Source organism: Osmerus mordax, chromosome 9 (genome assembly GCF_038355195.1).
Source record: "Osmerus mordax isolate fOsmMor3 chromosome 9, fOsmMor3.pri, whole genome shotgun sequence".
NCBI lineage: Eukaryota > Metazoa > Chordata > Actinopteri > Osmeriformes > Osmeridae > Osmerus > Osmerus mordax.
Genome location: NC_090058.1, coordinates 3761078 through 3776844, shown reverse-complemented (window position 1 = coordinate 3776844; position 15767 = coordinate 3761078). Strand labels below are relative to the sequence as shown.

The following is a 15767-nucleotide window of genomic DNA, read 5'->3' as shown; positions in this document are numbered from 1 at the left end:
TGTTGTGTTGGCCTTCGCTCTTGTGGCTGCATGGTGCAGTGTTTGTGATGATGATGATGATGGTGATGGCCTCTCCTTCTACCCCCAGACAAGCGCAGTGGGAACACGGTTCAGTACTGGCTGCTCCTGGACCGCATCGTCCAGCAGATCGTCCTCCAGAACGACAAAGGTCACGACCCCGACGTGACCCCGCTGGAGAATTTCAACGTGAAGAATGTGGTGAGGATGTAAGTGACACAGAAGGGACACCACATGCCTGTCACGTGATCAGAACACACACACACACTCGCAGAACACACCAAGCACACATGACACGCTTCGGAACATGTCTGATGTTTGATTTGTATCTGACGGGAGGGAAAGAGCCTGGGGGAGGGAAATACAAGCTGGTCACATGATCGGTTGTACGATGGGAGTTGATACCAGATACCAGGACAGCCTACAGCTGTTCCTGCCCTGGTCCTCTAATAGGCTCCCTACAAATCATTCTAGGTGGGTCTTACTGGGATTTGGAGAGAAAAAAAAATCTGTTTTAAAACAAAACAAAATCCTGACCCTTTAATCCAGGGAGTACACTGGGAGAGAGGTCAGGGACGTTTCAGGTTGTGAGATCCATACGGCTTCTGACTCAACACTGGGCTAGTAGTGGGTCTAGGGTACTAGGGGACTAGGAGACTAGGGGTCTAGGGGACTAGGGGACTAGGAGACTAGGGGTTTAGGGGACTAGGAGACTAGGGGTCTAGGGTACTAGGGGTCTAGGGTACTAAGGGACTAGGAGACTAGGGGACTAGGGTACTAGGGGACTAGGAGACTAGGGGACTAGTCATGGGCATTAGGGAGCTTGATGAGGGGATCAGGGAGGTTTTATTCAGGCTGTGTGGAGCGGTTGAAGGCTTACAGACTCCCTGCTGCTGCTCTGACATGCTGCTAGCTGTGACCACTGGTTCATACTCCTGTGTGTGTGTGTGTGTGTTGTGTGGGCCACACTGCTCTAACTGCACTATCAAGGCCCAGATACTGTTCTGATACGTCCTGTTATAGCCTCTCTCTCCCTGCTTGTCTGTCTGACCTCAGGCTGGTCAACGAGAATGAAGTGAAGCAGTGGAAAGAACAGGCGGAGAAGATGAGAAAAGGTACAGACCTACGCACGCACGCACCACACACACACAACCTAAAAATGCACACACACACACTCTCCCATATACACTGACGCACATATCTATGAAGTGGAAAGGTTCATCTTATGAGATATGATTTCCCCGAGGTCAGTTTCCATGAAGCTTTGTGGCTCATTTTTAAATTCCAGCTGATCTAAGATTTATGAGGTTTCTAGGAACCTCATATGGCCCCCACTGTGACCAAGACCTATGGAGACTGTGGAACAATGTTTATTCTAAGAATTCTCTGTGACTCTGACTGACTGTCTGTATGTGTGTGTGTGTGTGTGTGTATATCTGTGTGACCGTGTGTCTGTGTGTGTGTGTATCTGTGCTTGTGTGTGTGTGTCTGTGCTTGTGTGTGTGTGTCTGTGCTTGTGTGTGTGTGTGTGTGTGTGTGTCTGTGCTTGGTGTGTGTGTGTGTGTGTCTGTGCTTGGTGTGTGTGTGTGTGTCTGTGCTTGTGTGTGTGTGTGCTCCCGCAGAGCACCACGAGCTGCAGCAGAAGTTTGAGAAGAAGGAGAGGGAGTGTGATGCTAAGACCCAGGAGAAGGAGGATGTGATGCAGACCCTCAACAAGATGAAGGAGAAGCTGGAGAGGGAGAGCAGCGAACACAAGGCTGTCAAACAGCAAGTAGCTGACCTGTCGGCCAGGCTGCATGAGCTCAACACTGTACGTCACACCATCCATACAGTCTCTATCTCTCTGTGTCTCTCTCTCTGTCTCTCTCTCTGTCTCTCTCTCTCTCTCGGTCTCTCTCCTCCTCTTACTCAGTGCATAGAGGATGTGTGATTGTACAGTACGGTGATGCATTAACAACATGGCTGACTGCTGTAGCTCCAAAACAGCGAATGTTAACCAGAGCCGCCTCCGCTGCAACCAGAGAGCTGCCATGATGTACTGTAGCTGTTCTGTACTAACAGAGTATGACCAGAAGCACACACAGTACACACACACACATAGTGGATATCCATATCTGTCCTGTCCTCACAAAAGGCCAATTTATGCTTTATTTCCGTTTGGCATATAAGAAATTGCCGTTTCACACATTTCAGGACGTGGCAAACATAAAACTAGTGTCTGGATTAGGTCAGGTTTGTCACTCATGTGCTGTACAACCATAAACTGGCCTTAACTGATTAAGTGTACTTACTGAATGAGCTGTGGAATGTGAAGGTGTAGCATACTAACTGAGTGAATGAAGCTAATAATGTCAAACTGACTGTGTCGATCTCTCCCTGGTTCCAGAGGCCAAGTGTTCCTGGGGGCCCCCCACTCCCCCCGGGGGCCCCAGGAGGGCCCATCCCTCCTCCTCCCCCCATGGTTGGCATCCCTCCTCCTCCACCACCTCCTGGAGGGGCTCCTCCACCTCCTCCTCCTCCGCCCGGCGGGCCCCCACCTCCCCCGGGCATGGCTTCCTTCGGTGTGCCCCCTCCGCCCGGAGCCCCCCTGGGCCCCGGGATGAAGAAGAAGAACATTCCCCAGCCCTCCAACGCCCTCAAGTCCTTCAACTGGGCCAAGCTGGCTGAGGTCAGTGCTGTGAGGGCAGGGAGGACCATGTGTCCAGGAACCATGAAGGAGCAGGACACTGTGAGAAGCAGACATGTGACTGTGGATGTTTGTGGTTGCAGAACAAGCTGGAAGGGACATTGTGGACCGATGTGGACGATCTCAAGGTGTTCAAGGTCCTGGACCTGGAGGACATAGAGAAGACCTTCTCAGCATACCAGAGACAGCAGGTACTGCGAAACACACAACCGAACCCAGCCATTTAACATTCCAAAACCTTTTTCTCCAAAGGTCTAAAACCCCACTCGGCAACACATTCTACAAACACTATTCTGTAACTTGAATTTGGAATATTCTCGAACCCTGTTCCATACTTCTACAACCCTTTCATTAAAGGAAAGTCTACTGCAATACTCAGAAATTCTTAGGCGTGTTCTTAGGTGTGTTCAATTTATCTCTCTGTTTCCAGTTTGCCACAGAGGAGGTAATGTGTTCATGTAAACATGACACCAGATTCTTTTATAGTACAGACCCAGGTCTGCTTTCAGCCTGTGCTGGTTAGTCATCCAGCTTGCTTTTTCATCTGGACAGGTAGGATGGTATCGCTAGGCTTCAGCAGCAGTTCACTAGAGGAAAATCCCTAGGCGGCCATCTTTGTTTACCTCAACAGATCCTAGATATGTACCATAATAGATTAGAGCTTCCACAGTCTAAGCGTTGGCACCTTGTTGTTGTAATTTCCCTGTGTGAAACGTTAATATGCATCTGAGCTTTCTGACTTCCACCTCCCTCTGCTTCACCTCACAAAACTCATCCCTTGTTGTTGATTCGCTGAACTGGCCTGCGTTGATGCTGTCATTGGCTACTGCATGCTTGTTCTAATGAATGCTGCCTCTCCCTGCTTCCTTCCTGCCCCGCCTCACAGGAGTTTGTACTCAGCACCAAGGTGAGTAACCTCTCCACAACCTTTACCTGGCTCTGCACAACAAAACACATCTGTCTGTCTGTCTGTCTGTCTGCCTTTAAACTGTACCACAGCACTGGCTTCCATCAGAACCTCTACTCACTGTGGTAGCAGAACCTCCTGTGTGTGTCTGGGTCTCAGCGAGAGAGTGTCTGTGTATAATCCTCCTGCTCTAAGATTAGCAGGATGATGTCGTCTGGAATAAACGTCGAAAGAACAGCGCATAGCTGAATGATCGGTTCCAGTTTTATTGGAGAGCAGTTCAAGATGTCTGGCTGTAACCAGCCCTAATAGGTCTTGTGGCAGGCTGTCGGCTCGTAGAGCGGGAAGGAGGGTCTGAGAGTGGCTCCGAGGGAGCCTTCAGCTCAGGCTGCGAGGGGCTAACATACCCCCCAGACACCCAGGGGTTCAGATCCCGGTTTGGCTGATCTCTGAGCTGTTCGGCCCACGTGTGTAAGGCCTTCCCTGCTGTCTAAATAAAAGAGGATACGAGAAGCGATGACGCAGCTATCCCCTGAAAGACTGAAACAGTGCCCGATTTGTGTGTTCCTGAAACTGATCACTGCCTTACTATCGGAGTGTAGGCCACAGAATAAGAACAGATCCCCTGTGGTCTAACGCACACACACACGCGCGCACACGCACACACACATACTCACTTTGTCAGACGCACAGCTGGACTAGATCTTGCTCTGTACAGCTCTCACCTAGAGAGGAATCTTGTTTAATGTTCGCTCTCTGAATCTCGACTCTCCGCCAGCATTTCTGAAAGAGAGAAAGAAAGACACAGAAAGGGAGGGAGAGGAAAAAGAGAGAGAAGGAATGAAACAGAAGACGGGGTGTGAAGGTATCGCTCTTTCTCGTGCATGAGTGCATGTGTTTAGCTCCTCTGTTGCCTGGTTACCAAGCACCATTGTTTTTAGGGCCCTCATACGATTCAACAGGAGATGAGACTGAAGAGCCTTTCATAAAAGCACTTGTTCCTGTCCCTAAACAAGACAGCCCTGGGCAGGGGTGTGTGTGTGTACGGGTGTGTGGTTACACAAGGGTGTGTACGGGTGTGTCTACCACAAGGATGAAGGCGCAGTCATGTAGCCACAAGCTTCAGCTGTGTTCAGCACATCTCTGTGAGAAGAATCAGTGGAAACACATCCGTTTACCTAGTTCCCTATAAATGAGACGCCACATGTTTTGTGTAAAACAGACCTTGTCATGAAGCTGTCCAGATCCAGGAGAATGTTTTATTTCCATGGTGTTTCGTTAAGAAAAACCAAATGTGACATGACATTGCACCTGAGAGGATCCTTCTCTGCGATGCGCAGGACAGTGATTGTGGCGGTTCTGTAGTTGCGGCTGTTACTGATCTTTCTCCCTGGATGGTCTTCTCTAACAGAAAGAGTCCGAGGACGATGCTCTGGCCACTAAAAAGGTCAAGGAACTGTCTGTCATCGACGGACGCCGTGCCCAAAACTGCAACATCCTCCTCTCAAGGTCAGTATGATACTTTCCTACACACAACCCCCCTCCCTTTCCCACCCTTTCTCTCCCACCCTTTCCCTCCCTCCCTCCCTCCCTCCCTCCCTCCCTCCCTCCCTCCCTCCCTCCCTCCCTCCCTCCCTCCCTCCCTCCCTCCCTCCCTCCCTCCCTCCCTCCCTCCCTCCCTCCCTCCCTCTCTCTCCATCTCTCCCGCTGTCTCTCTCCACACAGTTTTCTTTGCCTGGTTAGTGTCTCTGTTCCCCAAATCACTCTCTCTCTCTCTCCTAATATTCATGGCCAGCTTACATCAATAAATTATTGCACCATAGACAATTCTCTGCTTACATCGACTTGGATTACGGAATCTGGACGGTTTAGAATCATCGCTCACAGTTGACTGTCTGTTTAAAGATCAGCGGCGGATGATTGTTTTAATGTGTGTTCCAGTGTGTTTCTGTTAGTGTGACGCTAGCCAGGAACCATGTCCAGCTTCTCTCCCCCTATCCTCCCCTGGTCGCCACGGTTACCACCACAAACACAGCAGTGCCTGTGTCTTGTTCTCCCGTGCTTACTGGGTCATGGTTCTGGGTCCTGCCGCTGTGAATGGAAATAGAACTTTCCAGGATTCGACTATTTATATGGCTTCCTGTATTTAGAGTCTCCTTCAGTTGGCCTATTTACAGTGTGGTCGTGATGGTGGTTCGCTTGCGGACCTGAGTGTAGGCTTTGGCACGCTCCTGCGTAAACGTATCTTGTCAGTCTTGGCCTATGCATTAATTACATATAAAGTATGATCAATGGTACTCGTGTGGGTGTGAAGTCTCATTGGCCGTCATTAGAGTCGTGCGGTCAGATGTTTGGACCGTGAGCGGTTCAGCCCGGTGGCTCGGTCCAGCATGTTCTGGTAACTGGAGGTCTGGAGGTGTTTTTGACGCTGGGAGGCTGAGGTATGTTTTGAGGCTAGAGGCTGGAGATCTGGGGGGGTGTTAAATGCTGGGGCTGCAGGGCTGAGGTGTGTCAATAGGCTGAAGTGTTGTTGGAGGCTGGGGCCGAGGTGTGTTGGAGGCCGCAGTCCTGGAGGTGTGTTGGAGGCGGCGGCCGAGGCCACAGACGGCAGGGCCTCTTGGAACAGAGCCAGTCCATGCAGAGAGCCTGGTGTTGTAAAGCTGTTGGTTCCTAGGTTTCCTGGCAGAGAGGCAGAGAGCTGCTGCCAGAGGAGCTCTACCCAGAGGAGGCGGCCAGCTGGGACCCTAATGTTAGTTCCAGCACAGTCAGCCCGGTCAACAGGGTCAGTCTAGCTGCAGCTACATGGATCAGAAGTGTCACTGTGACTAGGATCCAGAGCCTGGTACTTGGGGTGGCTAGGCCAGGCTAGGTTATGCTAGGTTAGGCTAGGAGGCTAGACTAGGCTAGGTTTGGCTAGGTTAGGCTAAGAGGCTGCGCTAGGCTAGGCTAAACTGTCAGCTACCTGCTGTTTCTGACTCTGCTGCATGCCAGGAAGCAGTGCATCGAGACCACCTCTCTATCTTACGATGCTGATATGGATGTCTTTGCAGGCTGAAGCTGACCAATGTGGAGATCAAGAGAGCCATCCTGACCATGGACGAGCAGGAGGACCTGCCCAAGGACATGCTGGAGCAGGTAGGAACGGACCCGGCCGCAGAGCTTCTAGAACCAGAACTTGAAGAACGTGTGGAACCGTAGAGAACTAACAACAGCATGGAGATGGAATCCGTGAGCCGGGAATGGAGATCTTGGAACTGTGTAGAACTTTGATAGCAAGGAACTGTAGTCCAGAACAACCAGTACACTCTTCTAGGATAGTTTGAACTGAAATCCTTTGACGCAGTGGTGACGTACGCACCCTTGTAAAACTCCTCAACATTCTTTTGCTGTTCGGTCATTTAAAAATTCTCTCTCATGTCCCCTGCTAACTTTCTGGCCAGGCCGTTTTTCTTCCTTTCTCCCCATGTAAAGGCTGGGTGGAGCAGGGTGGAGCAGGGTGAAGCAGGGTGGAGCAGGGCAGAGTGTATAGTGTAGTAGTAACAGTGTAGTATTTTGGATTTATGTACTCCTGTAGATGTTAGAGTAAATTGGAAGATGGACCAGTTTTATGAGTCTTATTTCCTTGGTATGTGTGCGTGTGCGTGTGTAGTGGTGTCTGACAGAGAGAGAGAGAGAGTGTGTGTTTGCAGGGTCTGGAGGTTGTTTAGTGGGTTTCAAACATCTGAATGTTGTTAGAGTTGGAGTCTTCCCGGCTCCTATGCTGGGGCTGGGAAGCCAGAGACAGTGAGTCAGAAATACACTCGTTACAAATCAGGTGGATCTCCCAACATTCAGACTCCCTGTGTGGATGTTGCATGTTGTGTGTCATGACGTGGCTAACCCAGTCATCGTCTGCTCCTTCTAAACTCTGATCTCCTTTCGGTGTGTGTCCAGCTGCTGAAGTTTGTCCCAGAGAAGAGCGACGTTGACCTGCTCGAGGAACACAAGCATGAGCTGGAGAGGATGGCCAAGGCTGACCGCTTCCTCTACGAGATGAGCAGGTACGCCGTGTGTGTGTGTTTGTGCGCGCGCCATTCCCTTTCGTCAAGCAGGGTACATAGGGAGTACTTCTGTCTCTTGAATTGGCTCATCATTTGCCCCTTTCTAATCCAACCCACAACCTGAAGCATCATGTAATTGCATGATTGGCTGTTGGGGGCCATGTTCTCCCAGACTGATACCAAGACTGCTGCAGGGAGATGCTGCCCTGTGCATGACCCTCCTCTGTGGTTCACATGGAGCTCCTCAGGGGAACATCTCCACCAGCAGAGCAGCAGAGGCCTGCTGCCCTGTGCATGACCCTCCTCTGTGGTTCACATGGAGCTCCTCAGGGGAACATCTCCACCAGCAGAGCAGCAGAGGCCTGCTGGTCTGAGCTGGAACACCATGCTGTGGTCTCACGGAGAGATGGGGGTATGGGATCAGGGGTAGGGGAGTCAGGTGGCTGAGCGGTTAGGGAAGCGGGCTTGTAAACAGAAGGTTGCCAGTTCGATTCCCGGCCGTGCCAGATGACGTTGTGTCCTTGGGCAAGGCACTTCACCCTACTTGCCTCGGGGGGAATGTCCCTGTACTTACTGTAAGTCGCTCTGGATAAGAGCGTCTGCTAAATGACTAAATGTCAATGTAATGTAAATCAGAATCAGAATCAGAAAGGGATTTATTCGCCATGAAAGTTTGCACAGACAAGGAATTTGCTTTGGCAGGAAGGTGCATACAATAAACATATACCTAAAATTTAAATATGTGGACTAACTATACTAAGGGTACATAAACTAGCAGTACTAAGTGGGATAAATATAAATGTAGATGATTGCAGTAAAGAGCGATGGGGGTACCAGATGAGATGACGATGACAGATGTTTTAGTAGTACTGGACTGGAACACAGATGTATGGTGCTATAAAGTGAGGGGTAGTGGATTGTATTAAAGATAGTTAGTGGGGACCAGATTTAAGGTAGATTATTTTTGTTCCAGGACTGTAGAACAGAGAAATTGGGGTACCAGATTAGAGGTAGATTATTGTCCTACAGGTCTGTAGCTGTGTTCTGTCACATGGCACAATGATTATGGACCCTGGGAATACTGGACAGCCTTCCTTCCTGTCTCTGGCCACATTCTCCACTCTCATCTGGGCTGTTACTTCCTGTAAACACTGACGCCATGGCAACAGCACCTGGGGGAGAGAGACAGACAGGATCTTTATTGTGTTGTGGGTTTGTCATGTTAGATCCTCCTCACTCAACATGGTCATTTGTGAGGGAAAGCTATTTGGTCTACTTGCAGACCTTCACAGGAAAACATGGTGGACAGTCATGTGTGTTGAGGAACTCTGATCCAAAACGCTACAACGGTGTCTGTTTTCAAGGTCCCAAACATGTCATATTTTACCCAGCAGATCAGTGTAGTCGGTAGGATGTGGACTTGATCTATTGTTTGATTTCTCCACACTCAGAATCAACCACTACCAGCAGAGGCTCCAGGCTCTCTACTTCAAGAAGAAGTTTGCTGAGAGAATCTCTGAGGTCAAACCCAAAGTCGAAGGTACAGTTGGATGATATGCACAGTTTACACACCGACATTGTTCACAGCCAAACCGTTGGTTTCAACAAGGATTGTCGATTTTAAAAACTGTTGATTAAGCTGCGCTTTCTATGTGCATTATTTACTACATAAAAATGTAATGTCAAAAAGTGTTCATCCTTGCCTGAATTGTAACAAGACAGGCACGTGCAGAACTCCAGATGTGATGACACACTCGCTCTATCCTAGTGGGTGCTTGAGATGTGGTTACTTTGCGATGTGGCCTGTAAATAGCCATTCCTTGAATCCTTGATCTTATGCTATATTTTCTATATGCACTATTTGAAGGTCGCTTTGGATCAAAAAGCATCTGCTAGATGAATGAAAAGTCTGTGTGAACGTCCCTGCTTCTCCCTGTTCCCCAGCCCTGAGCAAGGCCTGCAAGGAGGTTCTCCAGAGCAGGAACCTGCGCCAGCTCCTGGAGGTGGTCCTGGCCTTCGGGAACTACATGAACAAGGGCCAGAGGGGCAACGCCTACGGCTTCAAGGTCTCCTCGCTCAACAAGATCGCTGACACCAAGTCCAGCATCGACAAGTGAGGAGCACTGTGGCTGCTGGGACTGTACTGTGTGTGCCTGTGATGGTGAACCCTGACTCTTACTGTGTGTGCCTGTGATGGTGAACCCTGACTCTTACTGTGTGTGCCTGTGATGGTGAACCCTGACTCTTACTGTGTGTGCCTGTGATGGTGAACTCTGACTCTTACTGTGTGTGCCTGTGATGGTGAACCCTGACTCTTACTGTGTGTGCCTGTGATGGTGAACCCTGACTCTTACTGTGTGCCTGTGATGGTGAACCCTGACTCTTACTGTGTGTGCCTGTGATGGTGAACCCTGACTCTTACTATGTGTGCCTGTGATGGTGAACCCTGACTCTTACTGTGTGTGCCTGTGATGGTGAACCCTGACTCTTACTGTGTGTGCCTGTGATGGTGAACCCTGACTCTTACTGTGTGTGCCTGTGATGGTGAACCCTGACTCTTACTGTGTGCCTGTGATGGTGAACCCTGACTCTTACTGTGTTCCTGCCCAGGCCGCAGGACAAACAGGGCTTTGTCTGTTTGAACAAGAGACCCAGAGCTAAGTATGTGTGTCTCCCTCTTTCCCCACCCCCCCACCCCCCTCCCCTCACTCCCCCCTGCCGCCCCCCCATCCTCCCATCGGTCTTTTCCCTCTCCCCCTCTCTCTCCCGTCCAGGAACATCACCCTGCTTCACTACCTGATCACGGTCCTGGAACACAAGTATCCCAAGGTGGCCTTGTTCCAGGAGGAGCTGCAGCACGTCCCCGAGGCTGCCAAAGTCAAGTAAGGAGAGCTGGCAGGAACCATTAGCTGATTGGCTAAGTGGTTAATACCATTAATGGTTGATTCGATGAATCGGCCGAACGATTGATTCAGGGATGGCTCCGAAGTTTACACTGTTTTGATGTTTTACTCTACAAGGAAAACACTAATGCAGTGAAGTCCAGTAAGAAGAGCTTAGTAAGGTTGACTCAGGAACAGGCAAACTCAGGGGTTTCTGCTCAGACGAGTCACTCTGTTTCCAGCCTCCCCTGGCCCAGAATGCAATAAGGAAGGAAGGAAGTTGGGTTTGATCCTGTACATTTCCTGTCTCTCTGGCGCTGTGGCTCGGGGAACAGATGGTTTATTATCGTTTCCCTTTGAATAAATTCTCCTCCTCCCTCTAACCCTCCATATCTCTCCCTCTCTCTCCCGCCCGCACTCCCCCCACCCTCCCTCTCTCTCCCCCAGTATGACAGAGCTGGAGAAAGACATCAACAACCTGCGCTCAGGTCTGAAGGCTGTGGAGACCGTAAGTGACCTCCACTTGGATTTACCGTCTTGTCTCATTTCTATAACTCCTCACGATGCATGCGTTGACACTGCGACGCGCAGGATGAGGTCAGATGCCCCAATACTTACGTCCTGTCTTTTCCTTCCACCAATCAGGAGCTAGAGTTCCAGCGGGGTCGTCCCCAGGACTATGGGGACAAGTTTGTGGCTGTGGTCAGCCAGTTCACCACCGTGGCCAGCTTCAGTTTCTCTGACGTGGAGGACTGTCTCAACGAGGCCAAGGACCTGGTGAGGGGATCGGGGCTGGGAGTGGGGGACGGGGGGGGTACCGTTAATACGGCTCTTGTGGAGGCTGGACTAGGTGTTGGTAGGGGGCAGAGGTTTTGAGGCCTGGGGGTGGTTGCTGAGGGTCGAGGAGGCCCATGGGTGGATGGTGGGAGGGAGGTCAGGGTCAGCTTGCATTCCAACGGTCCTCAGAACAGGATGGGGGGGGGGGGGGGGTCTCCTCAGCTAGGAGCTCTGATGGAACCATCAAACACATAGATTAGGTAGCTCTGAAGATTTAACAACTGTCGTTGAAAACGTCATGAAATGGCAAAGCCTGAAATGCAATACTGAGCTTCATAACCACATGCTCGTAAAGGGTTCATAGAAGGGCTTTGAAGCTGCCAGCCATAAAGCCTGACCAGTCTACTATCGAACAGTGTGTGTGTGTGTGAGTGTGTGTGTGCATGCGTGTGTAGGGATTTGGTTCAGATCTGTGAGCTGCCTAGTCTCCTACCTGTGGGTAGGGGCTGCTAATGGTTAACAGAGAGAGGTCAAGGATATCATGTTTAAAGCTCTGGCCCCCCCCTCCTCTCCCACCTGTCTTCTTCTCTGTCTCTACTTCCTGTATGCCCCCCCCAACCCCTCCATCCAGTCCTGCAACCCCCCCCCCCCCCCGCCTCCCTTTCCTGCCTCTGTCTTCCTCCCTCTCTGCCTCTCCCCCTGCCCCCTGCCTCTTCCCTGGTCCCCCTGCCTCTCCCCCTGCCCCCCTGCCTCTTCCCTGGTCCCCCTGCCTCTCCCCCTCTCCCCCTGCCTCTTCCCTGGTCCCCCTGCCTCTCCCCCTGCCTCTCCATTCCGCCATATGGAATGTGTTTGATGCTGCTGTGTGCTGCAGGGAGCCAGCTTATTTATTAGCACACCATACAGTTGGAAGGAGATGGGGACGTGTAGGCCACACACACACACACACACACACACACATACATACATTTACCTCTGACATGTGGCGAGTTCCCAGGTTGAACTGTGTTACTGACGATAACACCTAAATGATAAGCTCTGTCCTCTCTCTCTCTCTGTCCTCTCTCTCTCTGTCCTCTCTCCCTCTCTCTCTCTCTCTCTCTCTCTCTGTCTGTCCTCTCTCTCTCTCTGTCCTCTCTCTATCTCTCCTTTCTCTCCCTCTCTCTCTCTGTCTCTCTCTCTGTCCTCCCTCCCTCTCTCTCTCTCCCTCTCTCTCTGCAGTTCCAGAAGGCCGTGAAGCACTTTGGGGAGGATGCTTCCCGCATGCAGCCGGAGGAGTTCTTCGGAATCTTCGACCAGTTCCTGCAGGCGTTCTCCGAGGCCAAGCAGGAGAACGAGAACATGAGGAGGCGCAAGGAGGAGGAGGAACGCCGTGCCCGCATGGAGACCCAGGTCAGAACTCAACGCCTCCAGGTCAAAGGTTTAACTTTTGAGCTCTGAACGGAAAGCCGTGACTGAAGGTAGACCGGCGCTGTCTTTCCAGCGCACGGCCAAGCCAGGTTCAGAGGGCGTTGCCTTCTGTCTCAAACATTAATACGTGAGGATTCCCATCCACAACGCTCTGACTCTCTCTCCTCTGTTGTCTCTCCTCTTGGCTCCTTTCTATCCATTTTTCCCCCCTCCTTTCTCTTCCTCTGCTGTTCTCCCCTGGCAGATGAAGGAACAGAGGGACAAGGAGCGGAAGGCCAAGAAAGCCAAGGAGAACTACGAGGAGGACGGAGAGTTTGACGACCTGGTGTCCGCGCTGCGCTCCGGGGAGGTGTTCGACAAGGACCTGTCCAAGATGAAACGCAACCGCAAACGCATCAACAGCCAGGGCGCCGAGACCAGCCGCGAACGACCAGTCACCAAGCTCAACCACTAATGGACTGCTGGCTGGGAGGATGGACCAATCAGCAGGCTCCACATTTCACCCCTAGCTGGATGGACCAATCCCCGAGCTCGACCTTTGACCTCTAGTTGAGGCAGAGGGTCACCAGACCTTAAACCGTCTACCAGGTGGTTGGTATTGCAACGGAGGATGTGTGCTCCTAAATGTACCTGGCTAAACACTAAACAACCCTCTGAACTGCTGTCACTACCAAACAACAAACTTGACCTTTGAACTGCTGGCAGAGATCAGCCTCATACATGACTTTTAGACAGCTGGCACTCGTCACTCATATTCACCCAGAGATACTCGAAACAAACAGTATGGCAGAGCCTCACTAGTCCACCACCTCTTCCTCTGTGGTGGATTGCACCCAATAACAGCAACTCGCTTTGTCTCTGGGGTTTTACTGCCCCCTAGTGGTGGAAACCAGACTCGCAGCGTGGAAACTTGCAAATAGACTGACACAGAGCTGGTGCGACACACCGTATAATAAAAACAGGTGTCACTTATAAACCCATGGAACCACCTTGAGAACCACCTCAGCCAGATACTAGGGCACGTAGAAGCTAGCTATCTGGTGGAGCAGGTGTGAGGTACTATAGATGAGATGTGGCTTTAACCAGGTTACCCTGACAGAAATCTGCCGCGCTCTGTTTTCGCTTAAGTAACCTAACCACCCTCGGCTATGTCTGTCTGGAAACAGACCTATTAAAAAAAGAGACAGTGTGTCTAAAATCTGCCAAACAAGCATTAGAGGGGACATTTTTTAAATAATAATTTGTGATAATAACTGCCAAAAAAAACTATTTTAAAACACTATAGTGTGATTGACAGTGTTGTGGATGTTGGCTGGTTAGAAACATGGGGCAGGTGCCCTGTAGGTGAACTATAGTAATATGATTCATTGATTGATTGATTATTCAGTCAATTTTCATTTTAGTATGTTAGGATTCTCGCTGTATCTTGGGGAGGGAGGGAGGGAGGGAGGAAGAGAGGGTGGGAGGGAGGGTGGGAGGGAGAGAGAGGACAAGGAAAAGAAGACGAAAGGGAGGGGGGAAGGAGGTTGAGAAGGAAAGGAAGGAGGGAGGAAGAGAACGAAGGAGGAGAAAGACCCCCCCCCTCCCACTCTCCAGCGGTTGATGTATGAATGATAATGTTTTTGAGATAAGCACAAAAACATACACCAAGATAGAGATTTTGATACTGTTTTATAATCACGATTTTGCAAAAAGATTGATTGTTATTATTTAGATGTATTTAAATGCAACCCACCAAGGCAATATCAACATTACATTATAATTCAACTCTATAATTCTCACTTAAGAAAACACAGACTGCAACTGACGATAGATAGTTGAGTGATAAGGTGTATATTTGACTGTAAATACAGTATTACGGTAGGCTGTGTCCCGGGCTGGCGTGTCCAGACTGGGACCTACATGACAGGAAGTCTCATGTCTAGGTGTTACTTAGAAAGCAACCAAAAAAGGATCCCATTGGCTATTAGAATCATAGAACTAAGATGCCTCAGACCTGGGCATGGTGTCGCGTGTCAGACGATGGGGTTTGCTTCTGTGACTCTAATGGCCTCTGGGTCTGTGGAACTCCATCTTCAAACTATGCATCATCCCCAAATACGGTTTTGTTTTAACGTTTTGTGTTTTCTCTGTCATGTGTGTATATATATGATGTACATACTGGAGCTATGCTTATTCCCCTCCCCAGACTGAGCTCAACAACAGAAGCCAGTTGAAATAAGTTAGGCCGAGATTTACTTTTGTTTGCGCCTGTTCTCCATACAAAGAGAATCCAAGCATAGTCAACCAAGAGACTTCACCATGCGAGTAAAGTGAATGTGAGGAGGAGGAGGAGTATGAAAGGTAATGTTTGGTGTCTGAGCTCTCTCTGCTCAGTGCAGACTCTCAGCAAAGCTGCCTCTTTAGTCGGCTCGGATCCATTAGTTTTAACGTGGTAATATTCTGACCCACCTCCTCCCCTGCTTGTGACTGACAGCCTCTGATATACCTGGGATGTTTCTTCACTGCTTTTGTATTATTTAAATCAACTTTCTATTATTGACAGACAGAAATAAAGGAAGGTAAAGGGTATGTGTTGAGTGGGTGTCTGCTGCTTGAACTCTGCTCCACGTGTTGGGTTTTTGGATGTTAATGTTGCATTTAATGAAGAGCACTGTTGGTGACCGATAACTACCATGGCAACTGTTCTAAACGAGAAGCTAAATGTGTTTCTGTGGGTCTGTTCTTTCTGAGCAAATACATTTACTATTACTTACAATTTCATTACTTAACAGTAATCGACTGTAGATGTATACTTTGTCACCATCCTTATAGCTCAGGCACAAGCCTCTATATACGTTACATAGAAAACATTTAAGCTACTTTAAAACATTTATTGAGTTCATTTGTTCAATAAAAGTGATTCAACAAGCCAGTTTAGATTAAAGAAACAAAAGACCAGTCACGGTTAAGATTTCATGGCAAGCAGTATAATAAAGTTATCACATTTAAATCCACAGACGTTATGTAAATCGGGGAAGTATAACTAATGGGAAAGGGCTTATACAAAA

General features: G+C 49.7%; 1 protein-coding gene across 5 annotated transcripts in view; it reads left to right on the top strand.

Annotated features, from left to right (window-relative positions):
* Positions 1–14147, top strand: part of LOC136948789 (disheveled-associated activator of morphogenesis 1-like) — a 36720-nt gene extending 22573 nt beyond the window's left edge. For 4 of the 5 annotated variants that reach the window (XM_067242836.1, XM_067242835.1, XM_067242837.1 and 1 more), the window contains exons 12-27: positions 89–227; positions 1075–1133; positions 1641–1828; positions 2405–2686; positions 2788–2895; positions 3591–3611; positions 5023–5120; positions 6662–6746; positions 7545–7651; positions 9103–9191; positions 9596–9764; positions 10426–10533; positions 10981–11041; positions 11179–11310; positions 12529–12699; positions 12962–14147. In XM_067242836.1, the coding sequence (XP_067098937.1) occupies positions 89–227; positions 1075–1133; positions 1641–1828; positions 2405–2686; positions 2788–2895; positions 3591–3611; positions 5023–5120; positions 6662–6746; positions 7545–7651; positions 9103–9191; positions 9596–9764; positions 10426–10533; positions 10981–11041; positions 11179–11310; positions 12529–12699; positions 12962–13171 (2027 nt within the window). In that variant the 3' untranslated portion in view covers positions 13172–14147. The remainder of the gene's footprint in view (positions 1–88; positions 228–1074; positions 1134–1640; positions 1829–2404; positions 2687–2787; positions 2896–3590; positions 3612–5022; positions 5121–6661; positions 6747–7544; positions 7652–9102; positions 9192–9595; positions 9765–10425; positions 10534–10980; positions 11042–11178; positions 11311–12528; positions 12700–12961) is intronic. The other variant, XM_067242839.1, reaches the window with a different exon arrangement.
* The last annotated feature ends 1620 nt before the right edge of the window (positions 14148–15767 follow it).